Raw genomic sequence first — 19,824 nt, 5'->3', positions numbered from 1 at the left:
GGAGGCCTGTGATTGGTGGATCCATCCTTACCTGCACACAAGAGAGGCCGGGATCAGGGAATGCTCGCGAGAAGAACGGCTTCCAGAGCTTTGGCTTAGAGACATCAAAACTCATTCTCACGGGTGCAGCATACGGCTGGATATTAAACCACACCTGAGACACACGGACACACATAATAAATATAATAAATATACTAATAAATGTAAATTAAATAATCATACACTATTTCATAATTTCACATAAAATAAAAGCCAAAACACACTGTAATCAACTTCAATGCAGCTTTGACAGAAATTGCATTTTTGTGTAAACACACACTACAGGTCAAACGTTTGAAAAGATTTTGTAATGTTTTTGAAAGAAGTCTCTTCTGCTCACCAAGGCTGAATTATTTGATAAAAAACAAAGTAAAAACAGTGAAATATTATTGCAATATAAAATAGCTGTTTTCTATGTGAATATATAGTAAAGTGTAATTTATTCCTGTGATCAATGCTGAATTTACAGCATCATTACTCCAGTCTTGATCCTTCAGAAATCATTCTAATATGCTGATTTGCTGCTCAAGAAAAATTAATGATTATTATCAATGTCAAAAACAGCTGTCCTGCTTCAGATTTCTGTGGAAACATTGAAAAATCAATTTAATGTGTCCTTGCTGAATAAACATATTATTTTTAATTTTTTAATTTTATTTTTAATAAATTGTGAATAAAAAAGGAATGCAATAATTTACAAATCTCATAAACTTATATTTTATTCACAATAGAATATAGATAACATATCAAATGTTGAAAGTGAGACATTTTGAAATGTCATGCCAAATATTGGCTCATTTTGGATTTCGTGTGAGCTACACATTCCAAAAAAGTTGGGACAGGTAGCAATAAGAGGACGAAAAAGTTAAATGTACATATAAGGAACAGCTGGAGGACCAATTTGCAACTTATTAGGTCAATTGGCAACATGATTGGGTATAAAAAGAGCTTCTCAGAGTGGCAGTGTCTCTCAGAAGTCAAGATGGGCAGAGGATCACCAATTCCCCCAATGCTGCGGTGAAAAATAGTGGAGCAATATCAGAAAAGAGTTTCTTAGAGAAAAATTGCAAAGAGTTTGAAGTTATCATCATCTACAGTGCATAATATCATCCAAAGATTCAGAGATTCTGGAACAATCTCTGTGCGTAAGGGTCAAGGCCGGAAAACCATACTGGATGCCCGTGATCTTCGGGCCCTTAGACGGCACTGCATCACTTACAGGAATGCTACTGTAATGGAAATCACAACATGGGCCCAGGAATACTTCCAGAAGACATTGTCGGTGAACACAATCCACCGTGCCATTCGCTGTTGCCAGCTAAAACTCTATAGGTCAAAAAAGAAGCCATATCTAAACATGATCCAGAAGCGCAGGCGTTTTCTCTGGGCCAAGGCTCATTTAAAATGGACTGTGGCAAAGCGGAAAACTGTTCTGTGGTCAGACAAATCAAAATTTGAAGTTCTTTTTTGAAAACTGGGATGCCATGTCATGCGGACTAAAGAGGACAAGGACAACCCAAGTTGTTATCAGCGCTCAGAAGCCTGCATTTCTGATGGTATGGGGTTGCATGAGTGCGTGTGGCATGGGCAGCTTACACATCTGGAAAGGCACCATCAATGCTGAAAGGTATATCCAAGTTCTAGAACAACATATGCTCCCATCCAGATGTCGTCTCTTTCAGGGAAGACCTTGCATTTTCCAACATGACAATGCCAGACCACATACTGCATCAATTACAACATCATGGCTGCGTAAAAGAAGGATCCGGGTACTGAAATGGCCAGCCTGCAGTCCAGATCTTTCACCCATAGAAAACATTTGGCACATCATAAAGAGGAAGATGCGACAAAGAAGACCTAAGACAGTTGAGCAACTAGAAGCCTGTATTAGACAAGAATGGGACAACATTCCTATTCCTAAACTTGAGCAACTTGTCTCCTCAGTCCCCAGACGTTTGCAGACTGTTATAAAAAGAAGAGGGGATGCCACACTGTGGTAAACATGGCCTTGTCCCAACTTTTTTGAGATGTGTTGATGCCATTTAAATGAAATTGATGAAATTTAGATGAAATTTAAAATCAACTTATTTTTCCCTTAAAATTATATTTTCTTTAATGATATTTAGTTTAAACATTTGATATGTCATCTATGTTGTATTCTGAATAAAATATGGAAATTTGAAACTTCCACATCATTGCATTCTGTTTTTATTCACAATTTGTACAGTGTCCCAACTTTTTTGGAATCGGGTTTGTACACTGTAATAATTTTTCACAATATTACTGTTTTTACTGTATTTTTGTTCAAATAAATGCAGCTTATAAGCGAGTATAAGAAATTTATTTTAAAAACAATACAAAATCTTAACTATTCCAAACTTTTGACCAGTAGTGTATTTTAAATTGATTGTAAAATGTGTTTTTGCACAGAACAATGTCCATATATGAAGTCAGTTCTGAGTTTTATGTGGTTTTACTAACGTTGTCAGCGTTGATGAGGCAGCCGATGGTCTGTAAGGGGCAGAATATGTCATACTGTCCGTAGTGCTGCCCAGTGCTGGGATTCCAGATCAGATAGCGGTTCTGCTCATATGTCAAGACATATGCTGTAGGGCCCTGAAACAACGACACAAACCCATAAAACAACAACACATGTCCATCTCCACTGACATATGTTGTCATAGAACTAACACAGACATGAGAAAGATGTGGTCACATTAGAACATTTTCTGTGAAACGTCAAGAATACTTTGCGGCTTGACGTGCTCCCATCTTTAAATATTTTTAAAAATCTTTTGGTGTCTTACTTGAAAGAATCTTGTTCTTGTTTTACTTAACATTTACATATTTTGTTAGTTCTGAGTGATGGACAGGACTTTTTTTTTTTGTTTGTGTGTGTGTTGGTTTTGAAGTGTTTTTGTGTGAAACTGTGTGCTGCCAATTTGGCCAGGACTCCCTGGTAGAAGAGATTTTATCTCAATGGGATTATTCCTGGTAAAATATGGGATAAATAAAATAAAAGGGAGAATGAAAGATGTTCACACGCAGATTTCAGGTTCAAGTGGGTCATGTGCCACGATGACCTGCAAAATTTTGTAGGGGAAAAACGGTCCATGTCTGTTGTCAATAGTGTATTGATGTATGAAGCACAGCTCACACACAAGTGTGTTCAAAGCAAGCAGCTTCCTGATGATCAGGCAAATTCACATGATCAACTGGAACCTGATCTAAATCCTGTTGAAATCTTTCATCCTCATGGTACATTCCTGACAGTTGGATTCCTTTTGAAATGACAGGATTTCACCTGCGTAAATTAGCTAAACAACAGTAAATTAGCCAAGTGGCCTGTGACTCACCTCAGGAATGGCGGTGCCTATGATCAACCATGCCCTTTTCCCCATTGAGAGGAAGTAGTTACAGAGCAGAACAGCATGCTCTTCCTCATCTCCAGCTAGCAACGTTAGGAATTGCTAAAAACAGCACAAATCAAACAACGAACATATGTATATATATGATACAAACTGAAAGAACAAAAACATATGATGAGAGAAGCGCCTCACGTCACACGTGCTCCATAAGTCACAGACTCCCGCAAATGACACGCTGTCTGGGAGAGAAGGGATGAGCGCCACATATCGTGCGACTAACTCCTGAGGAGAGAGAACATGAGGATGAGCAGAATGACCACAGAGAAAGAGTGACACAGACTGGACGAGAGTGTGTGCGGACAGACCGCGGTCTCCTGAGGACTGCTGGGGAATGCGTCCAGCAGCTCCTGCGGGGGATTCAGAGGCCGGATGAAGCGTGTGACGAAGACGGTTTTGCCGTTGATGTCAATGACGGTGGTGAGACAGGGCCGGTCTGGGAAACGCCGGCTCGCCTCCTTCTCAAACACTTCACTCGCTATCAGCAAACGCTCAACTTCCTGAGTGTCAAACTGAAAGGAGAGGTCAGAGGTCATTTACACTCATATGGGAGCCATTTTTTAGTTTCTTATTAATGAATTTGAGCATAATGTTGCTAATCTTAGATACAGTACATTACTGTTTGGGGTCGGTATGATTTCTTTATGTTTTTGAAAGAAATCTCTGATGCTCACCAATCAAAAATACAGTAAAAGAGTAATACTGTGAAATATTATTACAATGTAAAACAGCTGTATTCTATGTGAATATATAGTAAAGTGTAATTTAAAGCTGAATTTTCAGCATCATTACTCCAGTCTTCAGTGTCACATGATCCTTCAGAAATAATTTTAATATGTTGATCTGCTGCTCAAGAAACATTTATGATTATTATCAGTGTTGAAAACAGTCATGTTTTTGTGGAAACGGTGATACATTTTATTTTTCAGGATTATTTGATGAATAGAAAGTTCAAAAGAACAACATTTATTTGAAACAGAAATCTTTTGTAGCATTATATAGTCTTTACTGTCACTTTGATCAATTTATGGCATCCCTACTGAATAAAATAATATTTCTTAAAGGTGCCGTAGAACGTCTTTTTAAAAGATGTAATATAAGTCTAAGCTGTCCCCTGAATGTGTCTGTGAAGTTTCAGCTCAAAATACCCCATAGATTTTTTTTTTAATTCATTTTTTTAACTGCCTATTTTGGGGCCATCATTAAATATGCACCGATTCAGGCTGCGGCCCCTTTAAATTCTCGTGCTCCCCGCCCACGGAGCTCGCGCTTGCCTTAAACAGCATAAACAAAGTTCACACAGCTAATATAACCCTCAAAATCGATCTTTACAAAGTGTTCATCATGCAGCATGTCTAATCGTGTAAGTATGGTATTTATTGGGATGTTTACATTTGATTCTGAATGATTTTGGTAGTGCTTCATGGCTAAAGCTAACATTACACACTGTTGGAAAGATTTATAAAGAATGAAGTCGTGTTTATGAATTATACAGACTGCAAGTGTTTAATAAATGAAAATAACGACAGTCTTGTCTCCGTGAATACAGTAAGAAACGATGGTAACTTTAACCACATTTAACAGTACATTAGCAACATGTTAACGAAACATTTAGAAAGACAATTCACAAATATCACTAAAAATATCATGATATCATGGATCATGTCAGTTATTATTGCTCCATCTGCCATTTTTCGCTATTGTCCTTGCTTGCTTACCTAGTCTGATGATTCAGCTGTGCACATCTAGGCGTCCTGCCCTTGTCTAATGCCTTGGACATGAGCTGGCATATGCAAATATTGGGGGTGTACATATTAATGATCCTGACTGTTATGTAACAGTCGGTGTTATGTTGAGATCCGAGTGTTTTCTGGAAGTCTTTTAAACAAATGAGATTTACACAAGAAGGAGGAAGCAATGGAGTTTGAAACTCAATGTATGTCTTTTCCATGTACTGAACTCTTGTTTATTATTCAACTATGCCAAGGTAAATTCAATTTTTAATTCTAGGGCACCTTTAAGAAAAAAAAATCTTACTGACCCCAAACTTTTGAATGGTAGTGTATAAACAAGTAAATTTGACATGGAGAGATATTAAACTAACAGCACACACATAACACACACAGGATGTTCTGGGGTAAACTACAAGTAATACAAGTAATGCTCTATGATGCTCACAGATGCTGTACTTGTACTGATCACAGAATATATCTTAATAAAACTATGATATCTGAGATATCAGACTCCAAATCTGTTACCTTTGCTTCCTTCATCTAATAAAAGCAGTCCAAAAACAAGAAAGAACAAAGAGAGAAAAAAACAATACTGAAAAAAAAAAAAAAAATCATAAAAATCTCACTTTACTATAGTAGATTAAATAGATTAACTCATTTGTATGATCATATGGTACAGCTCTGGCTCCTGTACCTTCTCTCTGATGGTGTCTCCAGGCACCAGCTGTGGTTCGATGGTGATGAAGAGGCTGAGGAAGGTTCCTTCGCTCAGGCTGCGGGTGGTGTCATATCCACCTTCACTGCCCAAACTGCGCTCCTTACTGTATCCCAGCAGCACTGGAGGAGTGGACACCTTAAACGTCCCGTCAATCTAAACATACAACATCAAGATCACAATATATTTTCAGCTTTACTGAAATAAAACAGTCACATTTTCAGTCATACAGTCATAAATCACATTTTAAGGCTGTGTTCACACTTGTAGTTTGGTTCTCTTGGTTATTTTGGTGCGGACCAAAAAAGAGAATGACGTATTTAGTCCTGGTTCACTTAAAATTCACACTGTCATTTTGCAAACACTTTTTTGGTGCGCGCTAAGGTTTGGGTGGCAGTGTTCACACCAAAGACAATAACTATATCTATAAAGATATAGTTCTAAAAATCATTCTCAATATTATCACTTGGAATCATTTTCAGAACGATTTTTTTTTCCAGCTGATGAAGGATAAAAACATTGACAGCCAATCAGAATCCATCCAGCATTTAAAGAGGCACACTTTTAATAAACAGAACAATATTGTCCACTGGTGTGGACACTAATATATTCATCATTATAGTTATCTTTATAGTGAACAGGCCTTTATTCAAAAGAACTGTACTAACAGAGCAATCACACCAGAGTTTGGCTTAATCGAACCAAACCTGCCAAGTGTGAACACACCCAAACAGATATATGATCAATCAACCTATCAGAAGCAAGCAGTATCAACCATTTAGGATGATTCCATTCACACAAGAACTCTCGTACCTCATTCTTTAAACATGAGAGTTTCTACTTGAAATGATAAATGAATTGAGAGTGTGTATGAAGTGTTAGCATGTGGTATCTTGCCCGGGACTGCAGGTAGATGGTGCTGAAGGGAATCTTGATGGAGCCGAGCCAGTGCCGCTCTATACGGGTGTGAATAGTGTTTCCTCTCTCCCGCTCGTCCTGAGGGAGTTAAGACCGACCACTCATGTCACTATCACATCATGAATATTTAAATCAGTCTGGGAATAGCACTTCTAAATGTTCTCACCTCCACCACATCATAAAGAAGCTCATCGAAGATGTTGATGAAGACCTCATCCCTGACCGACTGCAGACTGGTGGAGCTGTAGTCTCCATTTGGAGCACTGAGATCAAGGGAAAACAGCTGATTCATGTGAAAACTGAGGAAATAACACTTCTGACTATGTTTGATATGATTTTGAACTTATTTCATATAAAATCCTAATGAACTGCCTACCAAACCAGCATTTTAAGATGCACTCCCAAATTGAAGGCTGCCATTATGCAGCCTTTTAAGACAAGCCAAACTGTTTCAATGCTCAGTGAAGTTAGAGGAAATTGAAACTTCTCAAGAGAAATAATAAACATTATTATGTAAATTTACTTAAAAAAATATTTACGCTTCTTTCAATACTGGAGAATATTGATAAAAAATGATATTTTGTTAAAAGAAATAAATATTATTAATGTAAATTTAGTTGAAAAATATATTTATGCTTCATTCAACACAGGAGAATCTTAATTAAAAACTTTAAATGATAAATGTAAATTTATTTTTTAAAATATGTATGCCTCATTCAATACTGGACAATACCAATACAAATATATCAAGAAATAATAAATATTATTGATATACATTTCTTAAAAAAAAAAATAAATAAATATATATATATATATATATATATATATATATATATATATATATATATATATATATATATATATATATATATATATATATATATACACACACACTTGTGCTTTATCAGTACTGGAGAATATCAAGAAAAATTAAAAAATGAAAGAAATTATAATTTGTCAAGAGAAATAAAAAATATGAATGTACATTTATTTTAAAATAGTTATGCTTTGGTCAATACTGGAGAATACCAAGAAAAAATTGGCCATTTTACCCCCATTTTGTTCTATGTGATGTGTTTTTTTATGATGATTAGAGTATTGTGTCATTAGTTTAGCAACATGCTAGATGTGTAGCCGCTGACAATGTAGAGCGTTTCAAATGAGCCTCGTATGAGGTTTCATTTCAGTCAGGAGGCCGCCTTAGAAGACAGCTGCCTAATGTAGACAGAAAGCAGTTCACTAGGTTTTAGCACAGAGGTATAGGGTCATTCCGTGTCACATCAACCAAATTTTTGTAAAAGTACATCGCCTAAAACTGCAAAATTTTTGCAGAGAAAACTCAAAATATCTCACTTCCTGTTGGGTTTTCAGATTTTGAACTCAGGGACTTTTTTGTAGGTATTGAGTTGTTACATGTGTGTACCGAATTTCATACCTGTACGTTAAACTTAGGCACTTAATTGAAATTTTTTGTTGGTGGCGCTATTGAGCCATTTTGCCACATCTAATTCTGAAACCCATATCAGACGTTTCACCACTTCTGACGCATGTGCAAAGTTTCATGAGATTTCAAGCATGTTTAGGCCTTTAAAAATGCGATTCATTTCAGAGAAGAAGAAGAATTAACCAAGCAATAGGGTCCTCACACCATCGGTGCTCGGGCCCTAAATAGTGATGAAAGACAAAATATTAAATGTCACAGATGTATATTTACTGAGTAATCCACTATTTTCAAAATTAGATTTGGAGCCAATTTACAGGGGTGTAAAATGACTTTAGAAAGATGGCAGCATTATTGATTGGTAAGACTATTAGTAAAATCTGTTGACTTTAGCAATCTTTGTTTCATTATATGCCAGCAGTTTTTGCCTCAAGTTTGCATGCCGGTAACTCAAGAAGTACTAAAGATATCTTAATATCATTTTAGATTCTGGTTTTTAAACTTTACTTTTGGTATCTTCATTTTAAAGGCCCTCGATTGTTCAATCTCAGAGATATGGAGATCGTATTGCAGCTCCATGAGTAAATTGGTAAATTGTACACATTTTCAGCGGTCAAAAACCAAGACATGTTAATGTGATGTTACACTGGCTTTCAAATCCCTCTGCTGTAGCTTCTAGTCTGACCTGAATGGCAGAACTATCTCCTCATTCCAGCAAGGGTTTGGACCCTCGGCGGTAGACGTCTGAAGCACTGAACGCTGGAAAGACACCTCCACAAACGGCCTGATCAGAGGCTAAAGCACACACACATGATTACACACAGGTATAGTTAAAGTTGCAGTAGGTGATTTCTGAGAGACGCTGTTGAAAATGTAAACCAACACCTAAACAAAAAATTCTGTGAATATTTGCTAATATATTAATATGTCTGTTTTGTGTATGTGCTAAAAAAGTATGGTGTTTGTACAGAGTCCTGGCTGTGTAATAGGAGAAAAAACAAAGTGGATTGGACCAATATAGGTATGGAGCAGCGATGCCATCATGCTGTTACCTGTCCGAAGGGCCACTCACTGCCCTGTTGGGGTGCTTGGGACGACACAGGAGCTGCAAATGGCTCTGCGAAAGATCGTCCAGACTTAGCCGACACAGGGGGTTTGCTGAAAATACAACAAACGATACATAAGAGAAAGTAGTCATTTAGTGTCTTCTTATTGGTCAACTATCCTGGTTGTGTACAGGTACCTGGCGTAAGGTCTGCGGACAGGGATGTCGTATCCTCTGATGATGTTGACCAGGAGTTTGATGTCTCCGTCAGAGAGGTTTTGAGCGCTCACCTTCTTCCTCTCCTTCCTCTGAGGCTTCAGGGGCCGCTTGGGCTCGGCCAGTTTGAACAGGTTCCAGCCCAACACTCTGAAAGAGTATCCGCTGAGAGTCAGTGTGCAGATATCCCATAACACACTGCAGTATTAGTGAGGGATTTGAGTCTACATTCAGCTTGAACAATAGACATTGAGACACAGGACTTACATCCAGTTTATTTGTTTAAAGTCTCTAATTCTACCCTGAACACACACAAACGCACATCTACTAACAGATGCTGATGTTGAACACACAACATAGCATTTCATTTCATGACCTCTTAAATGTTATAAAACTGATCAGTCCTTGAATTTGATTGGTTGAGCAGCATTTCAAGAGTGCTGATAAGGAAGTCCAACAACATTCATTGTTTGTATCACTTTTTTTCTAAATTTACAAAAAATTTAAATGTGGTCTCTGAGAGTAACAAAAAGCTATAAAGGAAAGATTGTGGAAAGTCCTTATATGGAGATAATCTAGGCATGTTTTATGCAAATTACTACCATGGGGTACGTTTAAGAATAAATTCATGTGTTTATGCATGTTTGTGCAAATCTAATTAGTGACTCTTTCTGCAGGTGACATCATTAAGTCAGTAGATAGCAACTCTTTATGAGGGAGTCAATTGATTCACTCATCCGTTGAATCATTCACTCATCCATTTCATTCAAAAATACTAATTCGTTCTGGAGAGAAATAAGTGACTGGTTCTCATTCACTAACTGTGCACATGCATGTATGTATACATTTTTGTGACATCTGCTCATGACCGCATTAAATGAACAAATCATGATTAATTTCTATTTTTTTTTTTGTAATTGTAGAAATTTCATATGGTTTCTGAGAATAACAAAAGGCTGTAAAGGAAAGGTAGTGGAAAGCCCTCATAGGGATATAATCTAGATGTGTTTTATGCAATTTACTACTGTGGGGCACTTGAGCACTCATTTAGAATATTCAAAGAGGCATTAACATCATAAAGAGGTTAAGAAAAAATGTTCAGTGCTCAGCGTAAATGACTACACCCCCTTTGAAAAGAAACATTTTAAATAATATCTCAATGAACACAAAAACTATTTCCACAATGCTGACAAGACTAAGTTTTATATAACATCTGTTTAACTTGTAACATGAAAGGTTAATAATATAACTTAGAGAAAAAAAAAAAACAGTTTTACTGAGTACATCCCACTGAAAGTCTCTGGAGCAAAGCTAAATTTTAGACTACAAATGTCTAATTTCACAAGAATTCAACCACAGGTGAGTCTAATTGTTCATTATACATGTGTCCAGCAGACAGTTGACTATAAAAGGGTGTTAAAACCCTTTCTCATTTCATGCTGTCAGCAATGGCACCACATGGAAGAGAAATGTCACAATACCTGAGAAAGAAAATACAAAAATTTTAAAAAGATGGAACTGCAATCATCTCACAGAGATGTCCAGGATGTCCATGGAAGTTTGACAGGAGCGAGTTATGTAAAGAACTAGAAAGCCAAAGTGGGGTAACTATTTCCTGTGACACAATACGGTGTACACTGCAGAGGAATGGCATGCATGGGTGCTGTCCAGGAAAGAAGCCTTTCCTAAAGCCCAGGCACAAAAAAAGCCCGCCTAGAGTTTGTCAGGGCCCATGCTGACAAAGATGAAGACTACTGGGACTCTATACTCTGGAGTGATGAGACCAAGTCAAGATAAATGTTTTTGGAACTGATAGCTTCAAAACTGTGTGGCATCGCAAAGATGAGGAATACAAAGAAAAATGCATGCTGCCTACAGTGAAATATGGTGGTGGCAGTGTCCTTATGTGGGGCTGCATGAGTGCTGCTGGTGTCGAGGAGCTGCATTTCATCGATGGCATCATAAATTCACAGATGTACTGCTCTATACTGAAAGAGAAGATGCTACCATCACTCCATGCCCTTGGAAAACTGAAAAATGTGTAATCCAAGTTATATTATTAACCTTACTTTCATGTTATAAGTTAAACAGATGTTATATTAAACTTAGTCTTGGAAACTGTTTTTGTGTTCATTGAGATATTGTTTAAAATGTTACTTTTCAAAGGGGGTGTACTCATTCACACTGAGCACTGTATGTGTACATACATGAGTTGTGTATTAGGCTATTTATTTATTTTTTGACAAGGTCTCCTGTGCATGAAAATACAAACTATAAACTTAATTATTAAATCTTTATTAGTGAGGAATTGAATCATTCACTCAACTGATTAATTCAAACACTAATTCATACAGGAATGAATCACCACTACTGTGTTGATTCTGCATGGAATTATTTTTGTTGGCAGAGTCAAGGTATCTGGCAATATTGTGTCTAAAATGCAAGTTTTGTTTGTTCGTTTAGTGAACTGCTGCATAAAAGCAACCATGCTGTTGTTCTGAATATCATTATGGCTGTGAAAGCTAAATTGGAGGAGAATATTTTCTTTCAGCCTGTTCCTCACACAGAGCTTTAATCACTTATGTTAGTCGATGTATGATTTCATTATATGGAAAAGAGCAGCATGAACATTCAGCTAAACCACTCCTTTAGTGCTCCACAAAGAAAGAATGCCATATGGGTTTGGAAGAACATGAGGCTTATTAAATAAATACATCAGTGCTGTTACTCTAAACACACTATCAGTACTCAACGTACAGCAGATCAAACACACAAACACACTCTGAGTGTGAGACTGGACTCCTCTAACATACTTTACACTGACTAATTCTACAGAAAATGGCATCTCATGAACACACAGATCTGAGGGGAGGAACACAAGGAAAATAAAGGAATACTGAAGACTGAGAAAAGAACGAAAAAAATCCTCAGGACATACCCAACACCTGGACCACTGAATATACAAACATACAAGAGAAAAAAAGAGAAATAAAAGACGAGAATTGTCAAATAAAGGTTACTTTATACAGGTCTAAGTTTAGATAAAGCCTCACGCTTAGCAGTCTTTGCTCAAACTACATTGCTCACTGCAGGAACATACCATAAACTGCCTTAAAACATGTTAATCTTCTATATAATCATCATCAAATACTAAAGTTATTTAGGCCACGTACACACCGCAGCTAAATTCGGTTGTCAGTTCACCTTTCTTAATTGCGTTCTGTACACATACAGTTCAGTAAAATACGGGAGTGACAACCGCATTCTACAACTGAATTAAATCCTGAAAAATACAGTTAGTGACAACCGCATTTACAGAAATTCTATGCAGTGTGTACGGAACTGAACTGAACAACTAGTTGTTAATGACGTTTTTTAACGTTCATCTGAGATGTGTCTCTCTTCTGTATGTGTGGTGAATCACAGGGAAAGCACAAGCCTTGACTCATTCGAGTTGCCAGATCTTGCTAGTAAAATCAGCAAACAAGAATAAGCCCATAATAAATAAACTGAAATAAATACAAATGCTTTATGCTGAAAATAAGACCAAAATATCACGACTCATGTCTGCTCACTTTAATAACTTCATAAACCCATTTGCTTTATGAGAAGAGCTTAAACAACAAGCCCAAAAACTCTTAAAATGAGTGACTATGGCAACACAGAAAGAGCGTGCTCTGTGTGAAACAGGCTGCACAAGCATAAACAAAACAGTGTTTAGTTAAATTGCTGAAAATAATGAGTGTTTTGTCACTGTAATATTACTATAGTCACATTAACGGACGCCAGAACGTCGCTATGGTCTCAAAGCTGTCAATCATCACATTTTTGAGAGTGAGTTGTGTTCCATACACACATGTGATGATAATTTAGGGGATTCTCTCCCACATTTAAATGTGGTTGTCACTCCTGAAACTTAAAGTGTGTACGTGGCCTTAATGAACTGCATTTAGCTTCAAAGAAAGTGTCAGCATTTGTTAGTGGGCAAGTTTGTGTAAAAGACCATATCTGAATATGGCGTCTAGGAGTGGGTGGAGTCTGATTCAGTACGCCTCTATTTAAAGTCTGCAGTAGTGTATTAGATCAACAATAGAGCAGTTTACCCGATGCTGGGAACCTCGTCCTCTGAAACCACATCAGACAGGATGAAATGATGCTTCGCTATAAGGGAACGATTAATGACTGACTCCCGAACCTGAAACAGAGAGACAAACAGAATTTGATGACCAATACATAACTCACATCACTGTCCACTGTCCTTACATAATTAAAACATAAAGATGAACAGAAAAAAAGATATAGGGTCAGTAAGATTTCTAATTTAAATAAATATTGTTCTTTTGAATTTCATAAAATAATATATAAAATAATAACATATTAGAATGATTTCTGAAGGATCATGTGACACTGAAGACTGGAGTAATGATGCTGAAACTTCAGCTTTGATCACTTGAATAAATTACATTTTACTACTATATATATTCACATAGAAAACAGCTGTTTTAAATTGTAATAATATTACACAATATTACTATTTTACTGTATTTTTGATCAAATAAATGAGGCCAAGGTGAGCTTCAGAGACTTCTTTCAAAAACATTTGTAAAAATCTTCCCGACCCCAAACTTTTTAACGGTAGTCCAAGAAAGAAAGAAAGCCAAATAACTCCACAGCTCAGTTTCACTCATCACTCACTTTTTGTAGATATTTGGCCACGAGGGCTCGATGTGAATCAATGTGCTCTTTTGTATCGATGATCTCGCCCTCCTTTAGTCTCTTCTCATAATCCTGAAACAAAATTGATACAAATCCACCTGCTTGTTCTTACATATGTTCAATAAACATATGAACTAATTACAGGTACATACTTCCTAAAAAGATTAGACTGTTGCAGCTGCTGGAAACCTATATTCACCGTCTATTTCATTCACAGACCTGCACAGACATCTACTCGACACTAGGTGGTGCTACAATAAACTATAAACAAATTGACTATGTTTTTCTTTACAGTGATTCAGTGCAACTTTCGACTCCTACCTGGACAGTCTTGCCTTTGTTATATATCTTTTTCAAATCTCTTTGAAGTCCTTGGCCTGAACAATCTTAGGACACCCAGCACTCCACAGACAGTTCAGCATGTCCGTTATAACGCTGTTTTCACAGAGGTTAAGTGATCTCACCTGGAACACTTTTTCAGATATCTCCCGCTCCATGGAGGGGACACATTTAAAGTGCCGGAACTCCGCCACCTCCTGACTCCGCAGCCTCAGGAGACGGAAGCGACGTGAACGCTGCAGCTCCTCATCAGTCAGGAAATTAAACTCCTCCTGAAGCTGCTCCAGACGAAAGTATTCAGGAACCGCCACGTCTCCACCACTCACCACCTACAGAGACACGGAGACAAAACACAGCACTCTTGAACAATAGACTCCTATTGGTATTCTCTACTGTGGAGTTGAGTAGTCAAATATTTTTTTATAATGACTAAACTGCATATTTCACCATCAATGGAAATGTACCAGCACTGGTCTTATTCAAATTAGAATGGCTAATGGCATTCAAGAGTTGGAGAGAATTCTGGGAAATGTACCGAGAGTAGCTGCATGATGGAGGCGTTGTTGGGGTCGTTGGGGTCGAGGCGAGACTCAGCTGCCCATTTCCCCAATTTCTTCATGTCATTCAGACCAGAGGCCCCGATACAGGCTATAGCATCCATCTGCCCGAGACCACTGAAGAGAGAGAAAGCAGTCCATCTTACTCAGCACAACTCTGAAAAAGGCCCGCTAATGGAGGGCTGGATCTCTGTTTGGCTCTCTGACCTGTACAGGCCCCCTCCAGGCTGAGTGGACGGGGGAGCGAGGGGGATGTCATCTTCCCCTACAGCCCATGACACGCAGCAGGAGAGCTTCCCTGACGTCATCAGAGTCTGTGTGTTAGCGCCGTCAGCCTCAAAAGAGAATGCAACACCTACCACAAAGCAGATACAACACAACCTCGTTTCACCTCCTACAATCTGAGACGCCCTTGATTCGGTGACACACAGGAATCTGTTTAGGCAGGTTTAAGAGATGTTTACCACTGCCGACACCCTCATGGCTGAAGGTGACCCTGTGGTTGCTGCTGAACTCCATCTCCTCAGATGGTGCACTGCCGGTGAGGACAGAAGTCTCTGGAAGTGGCACACACACCTCAGCCAGCTGGGTGGAAGATGAGCCAACGCTCTCAAACACCTGCAAGACAACATCCAGAACATCTCAAACATATACAGACAGATGCCAATGCAATTGTGTGTATACACACAACTAGGGCTGCCCCAGACTAAAGATTTTTCTAGTCGACTAGTAGTTGTTCATTTAAGACATTAGTCGACTAATCGCACATTTATATTAATTTAATTACTTAAATATACTGGGAGCGGAATATATGCCTCGCGCTCAAGTGCACACATAAAGCTTGCCACAAAGCACTGGCAAAAGTAATGATTCTGAATGTGTCGGAAAAAAATGTATTATTATAAAATAACATTTTAATTGTTTATTAATAAACTAGTGTTTTCTGAGTCAGTGTCGGCTGCAAAGATGAAGTTGATGATGCTGACTCGTCATCTCCGCAGTAACGCGCCTATAGAGAAAAATGCACCTTTCATATGGATTACATAATCAGAGAGCATGTTTTCGACTGAAATTGGTTAGTTTAAAGGTAAACGTTTCAAGCTTTCTATAGATATATTTCTCATGTCTGTGAGGCAAGTAGCCTATATGCTGAGTTTTGGTTCATTTATGTGATGCACTGCTGTTCACAGAGACAGAGACAGCAGAAAATGCATCCTGTTTGTTTTCTTTATTTTACAAAAGCAATGTTTTGTTGTTATTGTGAGAAACTTTACAGTTTTGAATGATGTATTACTCTGATCTGTATGAGAAAAAGTATTTTAAGTTGAAAAAATGCAAGTGATCGCGCCAACGCCTCCATGTCTTACAGTAAAGCGTGCTATACTTTAGCCGCACAAACACTTGGATATATAATATCTCACATTTATCTAGGTTAACGAGCAGCCATGTAAAGTTGCTACTACTTACATGTTTCAAATGATAAGCCATATTTAAGGTCAAAGGATGATAGGCAGACATTTTGATTTCCCACCCGGCATACTGTAATTACCACAACGACCTGCCGCTAACCAACTAATAAAGTCTTGGTTGACTAAGCCTCTTTTAGTCAACTAACATTTAGCCCTACACACAACCCAACCGTACCTGCAGTTTGATGCTTTCTGGCCAGTTCACTATCTTCAGGTTGAAGATCTGACCAAAGTGGACTCTGAAATCCATGTTGAGGGCTCGGCTGTCTGTTCTGGAAACTTCTTTATCGTTGTACAGGACCTTGATGAAGAGGGCACGTTTGGCCACATCCTCTCTACGAGCGAACTCGGCACTAGAAAAGGCACAAACAAAAACTAGTTTATATTACATTTTCTGGAAAAACTCTGAGTCTGGAGAAACCCAGGCAAAAGTCCCTGTAAGAGTGCTATGGTGGATGGTGTTGTGGGTGTTCTGAGTGGTTGTAAGGTTGCAAAGGTGTTGTGGGTTGTTGCCAGGGAGTTGCTAAGGTGTTATGGGTGGCTTTGAGGTTGCAAAGGTGTTGTGGGTGGTTGCCAGGGAGTTGCTAAGATGTTCTGAGTGGTTTTAAGGTTGCAAGGGTGTTGTGGGGGTGGTTTCCAGTGAGTTGTTAAGGTGTTCTGAGTGGTTTTAAGTTTGCAAGGGTGTTGTGGGTGGTTGCCAGGGAGTTGCTAAGGTGTTCTGGGTGGTTTTAAGGTTGCAAGGGTGTTGTGGGTGGTTGCCAGGGATTTGCTACGGTGTTCTGAGTGGTTTTAAGCATGCAAGGGTGGTGCGGGTAGTTGCCAGGGAGTTGCTAAGGTGTTCTAGGTGGTTTTAAGGTTTACAAGGGTGTTGTGGGTTGTTGCCAGGAAGTTTAGAGAAGTTCTGGGTGGTTTTAAGGTTGGAAGGGTGTTGTGGGGGTGGTTTCCAGGGAGTAGCTAAGGTGTTCTGAGTGGTTTTAAGGTTGCAAGGGTGTTGTGTGGGTGGTTTCCAGGAAGTTGCTAAGGTGTTCTGAGTGGTTTAAAAATTGCAAGGGTGTTGTGGGTTATTTCAATGGAGTTGCTAATGTGTTCTGAGTGGTTTTAAGGTTGCAAAGGTGTTATGAGTGGTTGCCAGGGAGTTAAGGTGTTCTGGGTGGTTTTAAGGTTGCAAGGGTGTTGTGGGTGGTTGCCAGGGAGTTGTTAAGGTGTTCTGAGTGATTTTAAGGTTGCAAGGGAGTTGCTAAGATGTTCTGAGTGTTTTTAAGGTTGCAAGGGAGTTGCTAATGTGTTCTGAGTGGTTTTAAGGTTGCAAGGGTATTGTGGGTGGTTGCCAGGGAGTTGCTAAGGTGTTCTTAGTGGTTTTAAGATTGCAAGTGTGTTGTGGGTGGTTTCTAGGGAGTTGCTAAGGTGTTCTGAGTGGTTTTAAAGGGTTAGTTAACCCAAAAATTCTGTCATTTATTACTCACCCTCATGCCGTTCCACACCCGAAAGACCTTTGTTAATCTTTGGAAAGCAAATTAAGATATTTTTGATTAAATCCGATGGCTCCGTGAGGCCTGCATAGCCAGCAATGACATTTCCTCTCTCAAGATCAAAAAAGGTACTAAAAACATATTTAAATCAGTTCATGTGAGTATAGTGGTTCAATATTAATATTATAAAGCAACGAGAATATTTTCAAATCAGCGGTTCGGAGCGGCAAAGTCACGTCACGGCAGTTTGTCGGTTTGACACGAGATCCGAATCATGATTCGATATGCTGATTCATAATGCTCCGAAGCTTAATGAAGCAGTGTTTTGCAATCGGCCATCACTATATAAGTCATTATTTTGTTTTTTGGCGTACCAAAAATATTCTCGTCACTTTATAATATTAATATTGAACCACTGTACTCACATGAACTGATATAAATATGGTTTTAGTACATTAATGGATCTTGAGAGAGGAAATGTCATTGCTGGCTATGGAGGCCTCACTGAGCCATTGGATTTCAACAAAAATATCTTAATTTGTGTTCCGAAGATTAACAAAGGTGTTACAGGTGTGTAACGGCATGAGGGTGAGTAATAAATGACATTATTTTCATTTTTGGGTGAACTAACCCTTTAAGTTTGCAAGAGTGTTGTGTGTAGTTGCCAGGGCAAGGCACAGCAAACTGACATCAAAGAACTAACAGCGTCAAAAGCGGACTGTGTTGTCACCTCGTGTCTCCTGTCTATGTGCTTGAACACACCACAAAGACGCTAGCCAACTGAGAACTAGCACATTACATTGATTAAACTTGCTAAAAAACCTGCAGATAGGGGTTCAACTGGTGTAGTACAGTGTAGAAAACACTGCAAAAAAGACCGAAAGATGCTCAACCATGACACTGGCCAGCTGTTGATTTGTGTGTCACAGCCTTAAGGTATTCTACATGTTTTAAGTAGATTGCTGTGCAGTAGCAAGGGTGTTGAAGGTGGTGGCTTGAACATCCTGGGTAGTTGCCAGGGCATTGCTGTGTGGTTTGAGTGCTAGGAATTGTTTTTCCCAATTTATCGGCCCCAAAGTTCATTAATGGCCTGGAAGTTTAATACTAAAGGCAGGGGTGCTTAATCCTGTTCCTGGAGACCTACCAGCCCTGCTCCAACACACCTGTCTGTAATCATCAGTGCTCCTGAAGATCTTAGTGCATGACTTACTAAGGACAAGCATATGACATGTCTTAATGTTGAGCGCTAAATAGTGTTGCTTACCTTGTCAAAAACCGTTAGGGGCCATTAACACAACGCAGGTCAGTAAAGTGAAAAAGGACGTGTTTTTAAAAGTTGAATTTAACTTGAGCAGAAAAAAATGGAAAAACACGTTCTGTGTGAACCGGCCCTCATTTATGTAACTTTGTAAAGACAGTCACTACCTGAAAGTCTGAGGTAAGTGTGTCAGTGTGTATGTTCATTCACCGTGGACACTGCTCATTGGGGGTGACAGGTCCGGAGACAGTGAGTTCTGGAATCAGAAGCGACTCTCCAGGTTTCCTGCGAATCCTGGCAGCCTTCTCCCGCACATGCTCTTCCAGGGTGCTCACGTCTGGTTTCTCTGGAGGATCTGGCTTCTCTGGCTCCTCGCCCAGCTCCTCCTCACTTTCCTCATCCTCCTCCTCTTCTTCTTCCTGCTGTCTTTTCTTTTTCTGCTTTTTCTTTAAGGCTTTCTGAGAGAATCAGATGCATGTTGTGA

The 19,824-nt window shown here is 38.7% G+C and overlaps 1 protein-coding gene across 3 annotated transcripts in view; it reads right to left on the bottom strand.

Annotated features, from left to right (window-relative positions):
• The window catches only part of cc2d2a (coiled-coil and C2 domain containing 2A), a 41,640-nt gene that overhangs the window by 4,269 nt on the left and 17,547 nt on the right, over nucleotides 1-19,824 (bottom strand). For all 3 annotated transcript variants that reach the window (XM_067370832.1, XM_067370835.1, XM_067370833.1), the window contains 19 exons: nucleotides 19,551-19,798; nucleotides 16,789-16,966; nucleotides 15,609-15,762; nucleotides 15,352-15,499; nucleotides 15,123-15,261; nucleotides 14,713-14,916; nucleotides 14,228-14,320; nucleotides 13,636-13,727; nucleotides 9,515-9,682; nucleotides 9,324-9,429; nucleotides 8,957-9,066; nucleotides 6,997-7,093; nucleotides 6,810-6,908; nucleotides 5,892-6,068; nucleotides 3,773-3,976; nucleotides 3,600-3,689; nucleotides 3,396-3,509; nucleotides 2,521-2,655; nucleotides 32-154 (listed from right to left, as the gene is read on the bottom strand). In XM_067370832.1, coding sequence (XP_067226933.1) covers nucleotides 32-154; nucleotides 2,521-2,655; nucleotides 3,396-3,509; nucleotides 3,600-3,689; nucleotides 3,773-3,976; nucleotides 5,892-6,068; nucleotides 6,810-6,908; nucleotides 6,997-7,093; nucleotides 8,957-9,066; nucleotides 9,324-9,429; nucleotides 9,515-9,682; nucleotides 13,636-13,727; nucleotides 14,228-14,320; nucleotides 14,713-14,916; nucleotides 15,123-15,261; nucleotides 15,352-15,499; nucleotides 15,609-15,762; nucleotides 16,789-16,966; nucleotides 19,551-19,798 — 2,679 coding nt within the window. The remainder of the gene's footprint in view (nucleotides 1-31; nucleotides 155-2,520; nucleotides 2,656-3,395; nucleotides 3,510-3,599; nucleotides 3,690-3,772; nucleotides 3,977-5,891; nucleotides 6,069-6,809; nucleotides 6,909-6,996; nucleotides 7,094-8,956; nucleotides 9,067-9,323; nucleotides 9,430-9,514; nucleotides 9,683-13,635; nucleotides 13,728-14,227; nucleotides 14,321-14,712; nucleotides 14,917-15,122; nucleotides 15,262-15,351; nucleotides 15,500-15,608; nucleotides 15,763-16,788; nucleotides 16,967-19,550; nucleotides 19,799-19,824) is intronic.

Source organism: Chanodichthys erythropterus, chromosome 20 (genome assembly GCF_024489055.1).
Source record: "Chanodichthys erythropterus isolate Z2021 chromosome 20, ASM2448905v1, whole genome shotgun sequence".
In the NCBI taxonomy this organism is placed as follows: Eukaryota; Metazoa; Chordata; class Actinopteri; order Cypriniformes; family Xenocyprididae; genus Chanodichthys; species Chanodichthys erythropterus.
The sequence above is the reverse complement of the archived record's forward strand: the minus strand, read 5'-3'. Positions and strand labels throughout refer to the sequence as shown.